General features: G+C 36.5%; 1 protein-coding gene across 1 annotated transcript; it reads left to right on the plus strand.

Annotated features, from left to right (window-relative positions):
* Positions 1 to 183: 183 nt before the first annotated feature.
* MKKS (McKusick-Kaufman syndrome) lies at positions 184 to 11,826 on the plus strand. Its single transcript, XM_039359426.1, has 4 exons — positions 184 to 1,525; positions 5,895 to 6,070; positions 8,574 to 8,684; positions 9,826 to 11,826. The coding sequence occupies exons 1-4, from the start codon at positions 541 to 543 to the stop codon at positions 10,264 to 10,266; spliced, it is 1,713 nt and encodes a 570-aa protein (XP_039215360.1). The 5' UTR covers positions 184 to 540; the 3' UTR covers positions 10,267 to 11,826.
* The last annotated feature ends 2,076 nt before the right edge of the window (positions 11,827 to 13,902 follow it).

Genomic DNA, 13,902 nt, shown 5'->3' on the forward strand with positions numbered 1-13,902 from the left:
GGGCAAATTATCAGAACGTTTTCTACCATGCAAAATATTCACTATGATTATACCTCATTTTCAGAGAGGGCTTATTATTTGCCAAGCGTTTGCACTGAAATAAGTGGTCTTAATAAATGTACACTGTGATTATAGTATTTCTTTCCCTCCTTCTCATAGGTATATCTCCCTTATTTATTATAGGTCTCCATCAACAAAAGATATAAGGTGGAATAGTAGGGATTGGCTGCCCATGCCTGGATTTTTATTCATTGGTGCCCATGTTGGTATTTACTGTACCGTCTACCAAAAATAGCAAAGCTTTCTTCAAAAACAGGGCATGGAAATGAACTGAAAAGGTCTCGTTGAATGAAGGAGCTTCGGCAATCATCACATTGATCGCATTGTCTAACATCAAATAAGTGCTGTTAAATCCCTTTGTTGTGTCGTTGCCTGCAAAGAAAACCCAAGGTCTTGCATGCCTGTGTATAATGATGATTAAAAACTGTTTTGTAGAAATGGAAGGCTTCTAAAACTTGACTGGAATTTTTGTCAGGAAAGATGTCTCGAATTGACATTAAAAAACCTTCCCTCTGCACCACTGGTCCTTTAACTAAGGAGGTGGTCAGCCAGGCTGTCTCCACATTTGGTAAGATAATGAGGTCCTGCTATGGCCCCACAGGTAGGCTTAAACAATTTCACAATGGCATGGGAGGATACGTTCGTATTTCATCACAATCTTCGGTTTTGTTCAGTAGCCTTTGTGTCACTCTTCCCGTCTTAAAGCTTCTGGTAGCCTCTGTGCAGAACCACCTTGCGCTCTTTGGGGATAGCGGCTTATTTACGGCAATTTTTTGCTGCAGCTTGCTTGAAAAATACCAAAGCCTGAATATTGCTGCGTATACTTTCATTAAAATTAGCAAACATATTTTGAGCCTGTGCGTTGACTACCTTTCATCTGAAGCCTGTGGTTGCCGGATACCAGTGGATTTCAGCAGTTCTAAGCTTCTCCTTAGCCTGGTGCACAGTATCATATTGAGCAAACGGGCCTGCATGCTTAGCAGGAAGGAAGCCGATCATATCAGTATTTTGGTGTTGAAGGCCTTTCTGTTTACAATCCCCCAAAATGTGGATTCTACTGCTGTGTTAGGAAAATGCCATTACATATCTATAAAAAATAAGAGAGTTATGGATTCTACTGTCTATCCTGGACTTTTAATTGAAATGCCAGAAATGCATCTGACCCCGCCTTTCAAAAGAACTGCTTCAGGCCAGATCAGAGTGGCTCTGTTTGGCATGTCTATGTCAGGAGATTTGTCTCATGCAGGAGAAGGAGCCATAGCTATCCACCACGGAGTTTCTCTAGAAGCCGAAGTGTTGGATCAATTACTTGGTGTAGGCAGGAAAGTAATGATGGATGGTGTTGGTCTTGTGATATGCCAGAAGGTCATCCACCCAACCTTGAAACAGTATTTAAAGGAGAACGATATTGTTGCTGTCGAGAGAGTTGGAATACAAATGATGGAGCCCTTGCAGAAAATGACAGGTAATGAAAAAACTCTCAGACAGGATCACTTCATGATAACGATTCACAAGAAAAGGGAATGTGGCAAGCCATTAGCAGAAATCTCTTCTTTGTCAATTCTCTAGCTGTTCCAAATTGCAAATGCTAGACTGTTAATTGAGCAATAGTTCAGATGTTTGATCCATCTCTAAATCTCATCCCATATATTTATTTGCTTATATAATGTATTTGGTACCCCATCTCGTGCATAAGTCTGGGAGGCTGACAATTAAAAACAATAAAGAACAGCCAACTTTAAAACAACAGTTAACATAAAGTAACTTAGCTATTAAGAACACTGAGTGAACACAAGATCAAGAAACGAGCTCTCAGGGTCCTAGACTCAATGGCAAAAGCCAGGTTTTCAAGGGCAGGTCTAATCAGGGGAGATGAGGTTCCAGAAGGCAAGTCCCATGGCAGAAAAGGCTTTGTTCCTGGACCCCACCAGATAGTCCACTCTTTTGGAAAGGACCAGGAACATGCTTTTCCCACCACAACCCACAGAATGGGTAGATACCAAATATTTCAACAACTGTTGCACACCTCGGCTTTCTTAATTAGAGCTCCTGTGAACAACTGCTTGAAAATGAGTAGGACCTACCCTCCCGCATTGATAAATCCTATTAAAGCAAGATATCTTATCACTCAGTCTTCTATTTACACTAATCCATTTGAAGCTTCCTAGAAAGTGTCACACCTCACATGTTGAGAGGAACAGATCATGGACTACATTTCACAAATCCACGGTAGTTGGGTTCACACAGCGCACCGAGCTAAAATCAGTTTTGTTTCCTTATCATAGGCAATACTATTGAAACATTCCTGACTTATGTTATTTGTATTAAAATAGCTGATATACAGCTTCGTTGAATAATTCAATTGAAACATCTCTGCGAAAAAAAATCCAGGATTTAATGGACATTCATTGTTGTTGCTTTTTAATATAAGCAGCATCAAAGTCAACCTAATTAGAATTTGAATCACAATGTAATTGCTTTCAGCAGCATTTAGGAATATGTGATTTGAAGCACTATCTAGTTACTATGCTCTACTGCAACTCAGATGGGGCCTTTTTGACATACTTTAAGCACGACATTGCATGCAGCTAAGGCAGAATCAAAATTGGCTCCATGTAAGGTACAATGAAATGTTACCGAAAATTACTTGTGTTTCGGCTTTTTTGATAATTTAACTCTCACAGTCACATTTACATCTTGTCTTGACAACGTATCTTTATTGCCAATATGATATCAACACATTCAATTTTTGTTTGGACTGATCATAGTTTTCTTAAGTAAGAAATGCCACTTTTTCATTACTGTATTCACCATTTTGTATCTAGAAAGATAGGCTTCTTTGAACCTTTGTACCTATTTGTATGGGGTTGGCATTGCCTCTTGACTTAATTTTCCTTCCTTTGATTTTGATAATCAGGAGCAAAAGGTTTTTTGCACTTTAGTTTTCACTTACAAAAAGTTCCTTAAATAATGAGAATTGCATCATCAACATATCAAAGGTTGTTAATGTTTCTCCCAGGAACTTTAATTCCTATTTTTTTTCTAGTTCAGTGTTTCTCATGATATATTCTTCACGTAAATTAAATAAAAGGTGACAATCTATAACCCTGGGTTACTTCTTACCCAGTTTGGACCATTTAATTGCTCCATATTCCATTGTAATGGTTGCTTCCAGAATTTCTTCAGTACAAAGATACGATAACCCAGCCTAGGTTTTTTTTTAAGGGCTTTTACAAGTAAAAAGTCAATAAAGAAAAACAGGATGTCTGTTTGAAATTCTCTTTTGCCTTTTCCATTAGTCATCAGATGTTGGCAGTGAATCCAGCTAGTAGACCCAGAAATTCTCATGTATTATTAAAGAGTGTATTGCAAAATCTTAAAATCTTAATCTCACTATAGCATGTTACAGAAATACAATTGTTTCAGAGTTTGAGCATTCTTTAATATTGCTCCATTTTTTTTATATTGGATCATAAATCTGTCTTTTCCATTCCTTAAGCCAGGGGTCTCCAACCTTGTCAACTTTAAGACTTGTGGACTTCAATTCCCAGAATTCCTCAGCTTTGCTGGCTGAGGAATTCTGGGAGTTGAAGTCCACAAGTCTTAAAGTTGACAAGGTTGACGACCCCTGCCTTAAGCAACAGGACCTAAGATTGTTGGGGGCAATATGCAGATAATGCTTCTACATTGCAAACTGTCCAGAGAGTGCTGTAAAGCCCCATGGGGCATTATATAAGCCTAAATACAATTGCTATTTGTAAGATTTTAAACAGTTCTGATGGTATTTCATCAACTCCTGTGCCTTTGCTACTGGAAGTATTTTTACTAGGTAGATTTGCTGAGGAGTATTTAATTTCACTATTCAAAATGTCCAACTAACATAATGAACAAATGTGTGTGTTTCATCAATTTCGACAACTATTTGTCAGTTCCTCTTTATGTTGATATCATCTCTTCTTGCTTTCTTTTTTTCTCCCGTAGAACTTTTTTTTTCATCTTTTAGGCCCACCTTTTCATATATTTAATGTTCTTGTATAACTCTGAATGCATCAGTAGCTGCAATTTGTCTTCTTTTGCTGGCATTTCCGAATGTTTTCGTTTGTTTCATCTTCAATTTACAGAGTTCTTCAGGCATTCTATGTATCTAGTCCAGGGGTAGGCAACCTTGGCTCTTTTATGACTCGTGGACTTCAACTCCCAGAATTCCTGAGCCAGCTCTATCTAGTCCATTAAATCTACAGAATATAGCTGAAGTCATATCTCGGAGTTTTGATTATTTAATTTGTCTTCTGTAGTTTTAGCTGTAATAAAGCTTTTCCACTTGTCTTGCGGAATATATAGTCAACATGATTTCACTGTGACCCAACCATTGATGTCCATGTGTGTAATTTTCTTTAAAATGGTTGGAAGAAGGTTTTTGCTACACTGAATGTTACTGGCAGCATTCTCTTTCCTGCTTCACTGTGTATAGTGAGACCAATTTTTTTCTGTTATTTCAGTTTTTTTTAGCCTTTCAGTTTTAGTATGGTATGATAAATTTAAGGTTAACGTAGGTCTTAAAAATCATTATGAGAATATGGAACTGATATAAACCCAACTGTACCCAAAAATACCTTTATGGGTCTCAGCGCAAGAAACATTTTAAAGGAAGGAAACAGTAGGTAAAGAAAAATAATTAACTTATCAAGAGTTATTAGAACAGGAACATGGAGAACATAAGATGACATCAAGAGAACAATTGATGCAAAGGGATTTAATTTTCAATGGTCTCCAGATACACAGTTAAGAGAAAGTTTTAAGGTAGGTAAGTATTTAGAATTGAGCCGCAGAAAACAATTTGAAGTTGAACTATGTACAAATAATTAACATGTAATTGCTAAAATGTACACATTTTTCTAGAAATTTGAAACAGGTAAGAATGTGATAAAGTAGACAAAGAACTTTGGATTACAATATGCAGTGGGAAAATATGTCGTTAAAATGGTTGAAGTTTAAATCGGCAGCTAAAAGATTTTTTATAGAATGATGTACCATTAGTATATGGCTCCAGAAAAAAATTGTCTAGAACGGTATAAACTAAGGTACTTCAGATTTATGTTGGAAATGTGATCAACATGAAGAGTCGTTTTCTCACGCTTGGTGGCCTTGGTAGACATGTCTGGGTTCAAATACATGTGATGATTCAAAAAATGTTAAAGACCAACATTCAGCTGAAACCAGAACTCGTCTTAAGCAGCAGCAGCCAGTTTCCAGGGCCATCTTGGGGCTGAGCATAGGAGGCTAGAACACAACATTAATAGTAAGGTTGCCTTCCACAATACTGAATAATGTATGTCCAATTATCTATCATATTTATCTGAAAGGAAGATGACCTGTTAATATGATTTCCACTCCATCCTTTTCAAAGAAAGATTAGAAATCAGATTAGAAAAACTGATGGGCCTATATGACTCTCCCACCAATTAACTAAAAAAAATGATTGATTAACAGTATTTATGATGGATAATGTGGACAATTCATTTCAATTGATCGGATCTTTTTATTAGAATATTTAAGTCCTTGACTATCACCGAGATATCTTAGGGCAATAAATCTCACAAATTACATGCTTCTTTTCTGAAATTATACTTTCATAATATAAACTTTTTTTGTTTAATTTTTGCAGCCCTATTAATTGTAAGGTTTGTCCAAATTAAACTGCCTCTATTTTAAAACATATAAGCCTTAGAAAACATTTGTTTTTATCCCAAATAACTTTTCCATTCCCAGCAGTCATTTAAAACAGGTTTCTTTGTTTATGGGATAATACATCTTTATTTTCCTTAATTGATTAGGTTCTCAGCCAATACCTTCTTTACATTTCCTGTCTCCTGCATGTTACGGCCATCTAAAGGACTTACAGATTCAATGTTTTGATTCAAAACGGTTCTTGCATCTAATTCCTGATCAGCCAGTTGTCTGCAGCTTGCTACTCTGTAATAGGAATGAAACAGCATGGGATGAACTAAAGGTATTCAATCTCTTTATATATCTTGTAGCAAGCAGTAGATGAAGGAGCATATTGTTAGAAGGTTAGTCTCTTGGTTAATGATTAATGTCTCTACACATGAAACCAATAATGACCTTAGACCATCAAACGTTTGTGGAAATCAGCATTGTACTACAAATAAAATGCTTATGGCAGTCTTTCACAAATAACCAAAGTGGACCAAGTCTGGAGAGTTTGTTAATGAGAGGCAAGATGATTTAGGGAAGGGATGCCAGGTAGACAAATACAATCTATAGGCAAGAATATAATTGGCATAAAGTTTGAAGAAAAATATAATTGTCATGAGCCTCCTCTCTTTCTTGTCAAATGAAGTGAAGCTGCAGGTATAAGTGTAGGCCTCTTTCAGCCTCTCTATATATAGGTAGTCTTTGATTTACAACAGTTCATTTACTAACCGGTCAAAGTTACCACGGCATGGAAAAAAGTGACTTATGACTGTTTTTCAGTTACGACCTTTGCAGCTTCCCCATGATCATGTGATCAAAATTCAAAATGTTTAGCAATTGATTCATATTTATGACTATTGCTTTGTCCCAAGGTCATGTGATCCCCTTTTGCGACCTTCTGATGAGCAAAGTCAATGGGGAAGCCAAATTCACTTAATAACTGAGGCAAGAAAGGTCGTAAAATGGGGCAAAACTCACTTAAGAAATGTCTTACTTAACAACATAAATTGTGGGCTCAATGGTGGCCATAGTCAAGGACTATCTGTATTGTAAAAATATAAATAGAGAGGATCATGAATGTGACTTTAGGGGTTTCTTTAGGAAAAAAGGTAGAATAAAACTATAATAACGAAATATTTGGACAACATGGAACAAGTGGATATTTGACAGTGTTTTGGACAGTGAGTATAAGTGTTGTTATGGGGCAAATATTCTAATAGTCTGTCAGGAGTTAATGAAATCAGACTGAGAGGCATTAAATTGGGTTTCTTGATTTAAATCTGCTGCTTTTAATGACTATTTTAAGGAAATTAGCATGATAAGTACCGTATTTTTCTGGCGAATAAGGCGACCCGGCGTATAAGACGACCCCCAACTTCGGCGCCGATTTCAACGCTTTCGAAAGTCGTCTTATACGCCAGAAAGTACGGTATATTGGCACAGAAATCTCACCTTTTTTATCAAAGATAAGGTGATAAAAGAAAAATGAGAAATGATTAGATAAATGGGGCTTTGCAAAGTGTCTGCAAATAAGCTAAATTCCATTGAGATTAACTCTGGGTTTGTTTAAATCAAGAGATTATTGGTTTAATTCCTGGAAGTTAATGGGGTTTCCATATCACATGCTGAGTGCAATTGTCTGAACAGAATAATGACAGAAGATATTGTAGAATTCTGCTGAGAAGAAGAGTGGTGTAATTCTTAAGGTCAAGAAAATCTCTCCCATGCTTGAAAAATAGATAATTGCCAAAAGGAAGGGAAAAGAAAAAACCTTTTGCAAGCTTAATCAAAAGTAAACATTTTTAATCACAAAGGGACATATTTCTTACTAGGCACAGCTTTATCTGACTAATTATTTGGCTGCAGGCTATTGAATCACAATTTATACCATGGCAGTGTTTGCAGTGTTCCTGATCATCACACCTACTAAGCATGGATGGAACATAATTTGGGGTCTGTTCCAGTCTAGTTTTGCTTCTGGGAAATGGATGGGAGAAGGAGGATAAAAAGCTTAGGAAATCTATCCTTGGTTACATACTGCTACAGGTCAGCCATCAGTCAGTTACCAAGATTATATTTTAGTAGCTTCAAAATAAAATAATCTATTGTGAGGTTTTTTAAAAAAAAAATGAGAAAAAGATGGCAAATTATTTCTTTGGCTATTTAAATTGTTTGGAAGGGAAAATAAAAAAAAGATCTAAAGTTTTGAAATGAATTTGCTCAAAGGAACTGGAGTTGCATAATCCATAATAATAATAATTCAACGGATTCAATCCGTAGTTCGGTTCTCAGCTGCACAGGCCTTCCAGAAAGGCCTCTGACGGCAAAATGCAGGCCAGAGCGCCATTCTCAGCTGCAGAATGAAGCTGCTCCTTCAGCCGCAGTAGAAGTGGGCCGGTTGGGCGGGGCTGTCGGTGCCATCATCTTGAGGTGAATGGAAAAGACCCAGCCACCCACCCCAAAAATAAGACCTGGTGCCTCTTTTGGAGCAAAAAAAATAAGACTGGGTTCTTATTTTGGGGAAAACACGGTACTTACATGGTTTGCTAAGTATTTAAATGTTACATTAGTTGACTTTCAAGCTGTATAAAAGCAGATTGAAATATCTGGAACAATCTATGTCAATCTGTAGTGTTACTGAGCCAATAAAATGGGATTAGTAGTATACCTCCTAAACCAGAATTCCTTTGCAGAAAGGCAGGATAAATTAATTGGAGAAATTTTTTTCTGTTCTGTTTGGAGGAGAAAATACCAGCTTCTATAATACAAGTATTTGACTTTTTTCTCCCCCTCTGCAGCTTGCTTGTCAAACTGCAGAACATGCCTTGCAGTTAACAGTCAAAGATCCATGGATTTTGCTGGGCGGAGGCTGTACCGAAACTCATGTGTCCTCCTACATAAAGCACAAGGTTTGAGAGTTTTGGGGGGGATATTTAAATTGTTTAAGGCTCCTCAATGACATGCTTATGAGTACAGATGAAACAGCTTACTGAGACCACATGCTGTCTATTATATAACATTTAATACATGTATGTCTCTCTATATTTGTGTATTACAAAATCAATATTAAGGCTATGGATAAAGCAATTACAAGTGACTTCGTGTTCATGTACTTTTCTGAGTAATAATGCAGAATGATTTGTCATTGCCTTTTCCTGGCTTTTAATTTGTTTGGGTTTTGTTGTTGTTGTTGCTGTTGTTGTTCCCAGTTTAGCTTGACTTTAGCTTGGGATCTCCTGGTGATCTCCCATCCGTATTAACCAAATCAGGTCCTGTTTATATTGTTTTTTTCTGGATCAGCCAATTCTGGCTAGGTATTGCATTTGCAGGAAAAGTATGCAAAGGCCCTGTGTTAGAAAATAAATGCCAACCAGTTATGTTCTTTGACAATGCATTTGAAGGACACACAATTATTTCCCACAATAATGTTACATTGAGACAGAATAGAAAACATTATATAGGCACATTTGTTTTTTTAGGACTGTAATAGGATCTCAATTATCTTTTCATTTTCAGGCAATGAACCTTACTCATACAAGAGGACTTACAAGTAGTCCTTGACTTATGATTGGTCACTTAATGACCGTATGAAGATACAACAGATCTTCCTATGTCCTACCTTTGAGGTTCCAGTGGTTGCTTCCCTCCCTTGGTCACTTCACTTTGCAGCTGGCCCACATTTATGTCCATTTCTAAATCCCATGGTCATGTTTTTGATGCTTTTGCTAAAAATCAGCATTTACTTCTGCTTTTCAGCAAAACAGGCCCCTAGCGAACCATTGGTTTACTTAATAATCACTGCAAAAAAGGTCGTAAAATTGGGTTGGTCACATGGGTGACTCACTTTACAGCCTCCATGACTTACAACCGTGAGGGGCTGGTTCCATTACAATCATAAGTCGAGGACTACCATCATGGTATTTGACACTTACCTGGGAGTTTAACTCATAAAGCACAATGGGTCTCCTTCCAGATAACCTTAAATTGAGCTATAAAACCTAGTAGGTCAAAGAATAACAACAACTTTCATTTCCTCCCTCTCTGTTCTAGAGTTGTAGTGTATCAGAAGGCACCTTGGAAGATCTAGGCTGTTCTTCAGAGGAATTCCACTTAGTAACTGATTGTTTTTGCCACTCGCTGGAGTCTATTGCTCGCTCTCTGGAGCATGACAGTGGTGATGTTCTCATTGATACCCATTGGGGTCATTCGTGGTCTATTCCACCTAACATTCCTAGCAACTCTGAATGGTCAGATTTTGTTCAAAAGTGTGGGTGTGGCCTTTGCAACAAACAGGAAGGCCTCAACTGGAAGATGTTAAACTGTCGTTCTGTTTCTTTCCTTCCCAAAAACTGTGTGAATGAGTTCTCTCTCACCTCTGCTGATCAGCTTGTCCTGGATTGTTTTGCCGCAAAACGGAACGGTTTACAAGTTGCAGTTGAGACAGCTCATCTCATTTTAGATATATCACATATAATTGAAGATTGTAATTAGTTTCATGTGCATGTTCAGCAAGTGTGATGTATTTGTGCTGGCATTTCTAGGCCTCTTTCCAACCACATCCAGAAAAAAGTGTAACAAACATTGGAATTCTCAAGGTCATGTTTGGTATTACCCAACAATCTGTTACTGGATGGAAAAAGCGATTCCTGCTACGTTACTGATCCCAGAGAACCATTTGCATGTATGTAGGTATCCTTAGAGTGCCATAGTTATGGATGAGAAATATTGGTTGCAAAGTTGGCATTTCTGGATGTAATATAGATACTTTGGACTTATTTTTGTTTCTTTGCATGTTTAATATTTTTAAAAAGGCATATGTTACTGACTACGCTTATGCACATGTAACATCTTTTGCTAGGATACATGACCACTCCTTGTCCAGAATATGAAAAGTGAAAGATTGTGACTAAACAAAATTTTAATGTACAGATAATATCACCAGAAATTATTTTAGCCTTTTTAATAAATGTTGTTATTGATGTTAAGCTCACCATGGAAAACATTGTATATTGTTATGTGTATACTAGGTTAATTATTTAAAGACTGAAGTGCAACATAACTAGATTCTAAATAATCTATTTTTCAAAACACACAACAGTCCAAACAGTAAAAGTAAAGTCCAAATTAAGAATATTTCATTCTTAACTTAAGAATTGTTTAATTTAAACTGGTTTAGTTGTAATAGATTGTGATAGATTCAAAATAGTTTTCAAGAGTATGTACAAAAAATACTTTTTTTTTCAAGCATCAGCTAAATTAGATATATTACACTGAGAAAAGTGTTTCTCATTTCTTTCCTGTTACCTTTATTGATTTCATTGCAGAGATGTTAATATAGGAAATAGATTATTTTGTTATCTAATTTTACCTTCCAAAAAAACAGAAACAGATGGGAAATATGAGATTCTTTCCTGTTGGCTTTTTTGAGTTAGCTGTTTTAGATTCTAAAAGTTTAATTCCTAAAGAAGTAAACTTGTAAATAATTTTAATGTCCTCCTCTAGTGTGTATCATACCTTAACTGAAACATCAATTCTGTCTGCTTTCCTTCCATTTAACACATCAAAAGTGTTCCATATACAATTGGTAGTAAGAATGAATTGATCCTGCCTACTTAAAATATAGAGCAGTTTTTTTTTTCTGTCTTTGAACTGGGAATATCCTGGGATATGGTTTAAAAAAGTCACAGTTTTGGCTATCACAGTGCAATCAAAGTTCCACCATTTTTTATGTGTGTCACCTAGCATGGCTATCATCTTGAATATTTTTTTCCAAACTCTGCATGAATCTCTGCTTTGTATATGAACAGCCATATTTTTCCTAACACAATGTTTATATAATTTTTTTTAAAATTAGACACACACATGTCATTTTGTTAACTCTCTTCTTCATTATTATTAGCTACAAAATTTGCAGGTGATCTTGAAAAGTGAGCTGTAAATTCTTGCCTATGTCTCTACACCAGGGATAGGCAATCTTGGCTCCTTTATGACTCGTGGACTTCAACTCCCAGAATTCCTGAGCCAGCATAGCTGGCTCAGGAATTCTGGGAGTTGAAGTCCACAAGTCATAAAAGAGCCAAGGTTGCCTACCCCTGCTCTACACTAACTTTTTTTTTTTTTTAGAACTCTGCCTCCTGAATTGTTGAAATCAGAAAATCATTTTTTAAAATCACGAGTGGTCTAATAAAGACATTTACCTGAGATGGAAATTTGATTATGGTTTTCTGTGTTTAATCTGCTATTTTTTTTCATAATCTTTCTAAAAGAAGAACTTTAAAAAAATCATTTTGTTTAAAATCAAAATAAAGAAGTCACTGGTTTTAATATGCCCTCTCTAGAAGGATATATCAGATGTAAATCCGGTTCCACATTCCAAGTGCTTGAAATCTAATCATTGTTGTCATTCCCAAGAACATGTCAGAGGTGTCTCTCCATTGAATGCTTAGCCTCCACATGTCAACCACATCTGTAATCAAAGTACCTTTTGAAACCACATCGAAATCAGGGCAAAACAGGAAATCCTACTTAACATAATCAAATCTTAACCAAGGCTAATGTTATTCTGAATTTGTGCTATCCATTGGGATATAATTTCTGTAGCTGAGTCTTCTCTTAAGGAGGGCTTGTTTATTTCAGTTAAATTCTTGACTTGTTTATTGATGTCTGTATTTGGGGGATACTGTTTGCAAAGCAGTATATCAAAATGTTCTAATAAATATTCACTTGGTTAGTTCAAAAGATGTGCCATGCCATCTGGAAGCAATAAATTCATGCCAAGTGCAATCTTGCTTAATAAAACAAAACCAGCAGTTTCGTATGGAATGTGTTATATCTGGGAGTTGTCTTTATTTTTGAGTTTTGCTATATGTAAGGCACACGCTTGATAAATGCGCATAGTTCTGCTTTGAGCTATTTTGAACACACAAATATGCTAATCCAAAAATGAAATGTAGCTCTAAGCTACATTTGGTTTGCTCATCCAAAATAACACTGAACTGGTTGGGGTTTTACTTTGCACATTCCCATCTCCCCACTGAGGTCAGCCAATTCTTGAGACTCCCATCTTCCATCCAATTGCTTAATTTTCAGCCCACTTGGGAAAAGTTGTTTCCAATCGTTTTCCCCCTCAACAAAGTTTGAATTAGTCATACTGAGCATCTTTTTTTTGTTTCTGGTTTCTTTCCACTTGTAAAAAAACTGCAACTGTAAGATGTCAAACTGAAACATATAATTAAATGGTGATCTTCCTAGCACTTCTGTCTCTCTGGTTCCCTGACCCTACAATTTTTGTGGCAAACAACCAACTTTTTTCTTTTTATTTTCTTTCTCAGGGAATAAATTAAATAAAAATTATAGCTTAAAGTGAATGGTCTGAAAATGTACTATAGAAAAAAAAATCAAACCAGAGCATACCTTTGAAAATAACCCATTTGGGGAAAGGAAGCTTTTAAAAATGCAGAGACAATGGTGGAAGTCAGGTTTTCTCAGACAACTTATTCCCCTACAACCCCAGCTCTGCCATTATAATTTCAGAGTTATCAAGCACATGCAAGCAATAAGATCAGAAATAATAAAGGCAAATGAGATCTACAAAAAAATGCCTGATGCCAAGGGGAGGGGAGTCGTTCCCATCCTAAATTTTAAGTATTCCGGTACATTTTTCTCCTCAAATAATCAGCCAAGAATTCTCGCCCGCCCCCCCCATCACCCACATTTTTTTCTCGCAAAGAATTGTATTTCTTCAAATGTTGGGGTCCTTCCTGTGCCTCAGAGTTGCACTTTTGATTTCGTAACCGATGGCACTTTAGTAGTCAAGAAATGTTCAGTTAAGCAGAATCCTGGACTTTGATCTTGCAAGTTTAATTCCAACATGGTAGTCCACACAACAGTTATTTTAAATATCAGAGAGAGAAGATTAAATCTCCAATCCATTCCCTCCACACATTAGAATTTAAAATGTTCTGCTCTCGTGCAGAAAACTTTTAAATAGATACTGTACTTGACAGTCCAGTCATATACCAGAAAATCCACGCTCAGCAATTGCAATACTTTCTCCTACAACCTTTTAAAGCCATGTGATAGATTTGTCAGAGAATTGATTCTTAGCAGCGTAATGTTGCTGGCCAC

The sequence above is a fragment of the Crotalus tigris genome, unplaced genomic scaffold (assembly GCF_016545835.1).
Source record: "Crotalus tigris isolate CLP2741 ecotype Arizona unplaced genomic scaffold, ASM1654583v1 scf7180000019070.2622420, whole genome shotgun sequence".
NCBI classification, from domain to species: domain Eukaryota; kingdom Metazoa; phylum Chordata; class Lepidosauria; order Squamata; family Viperidae; genus Crotalus; species Crotalus tigris.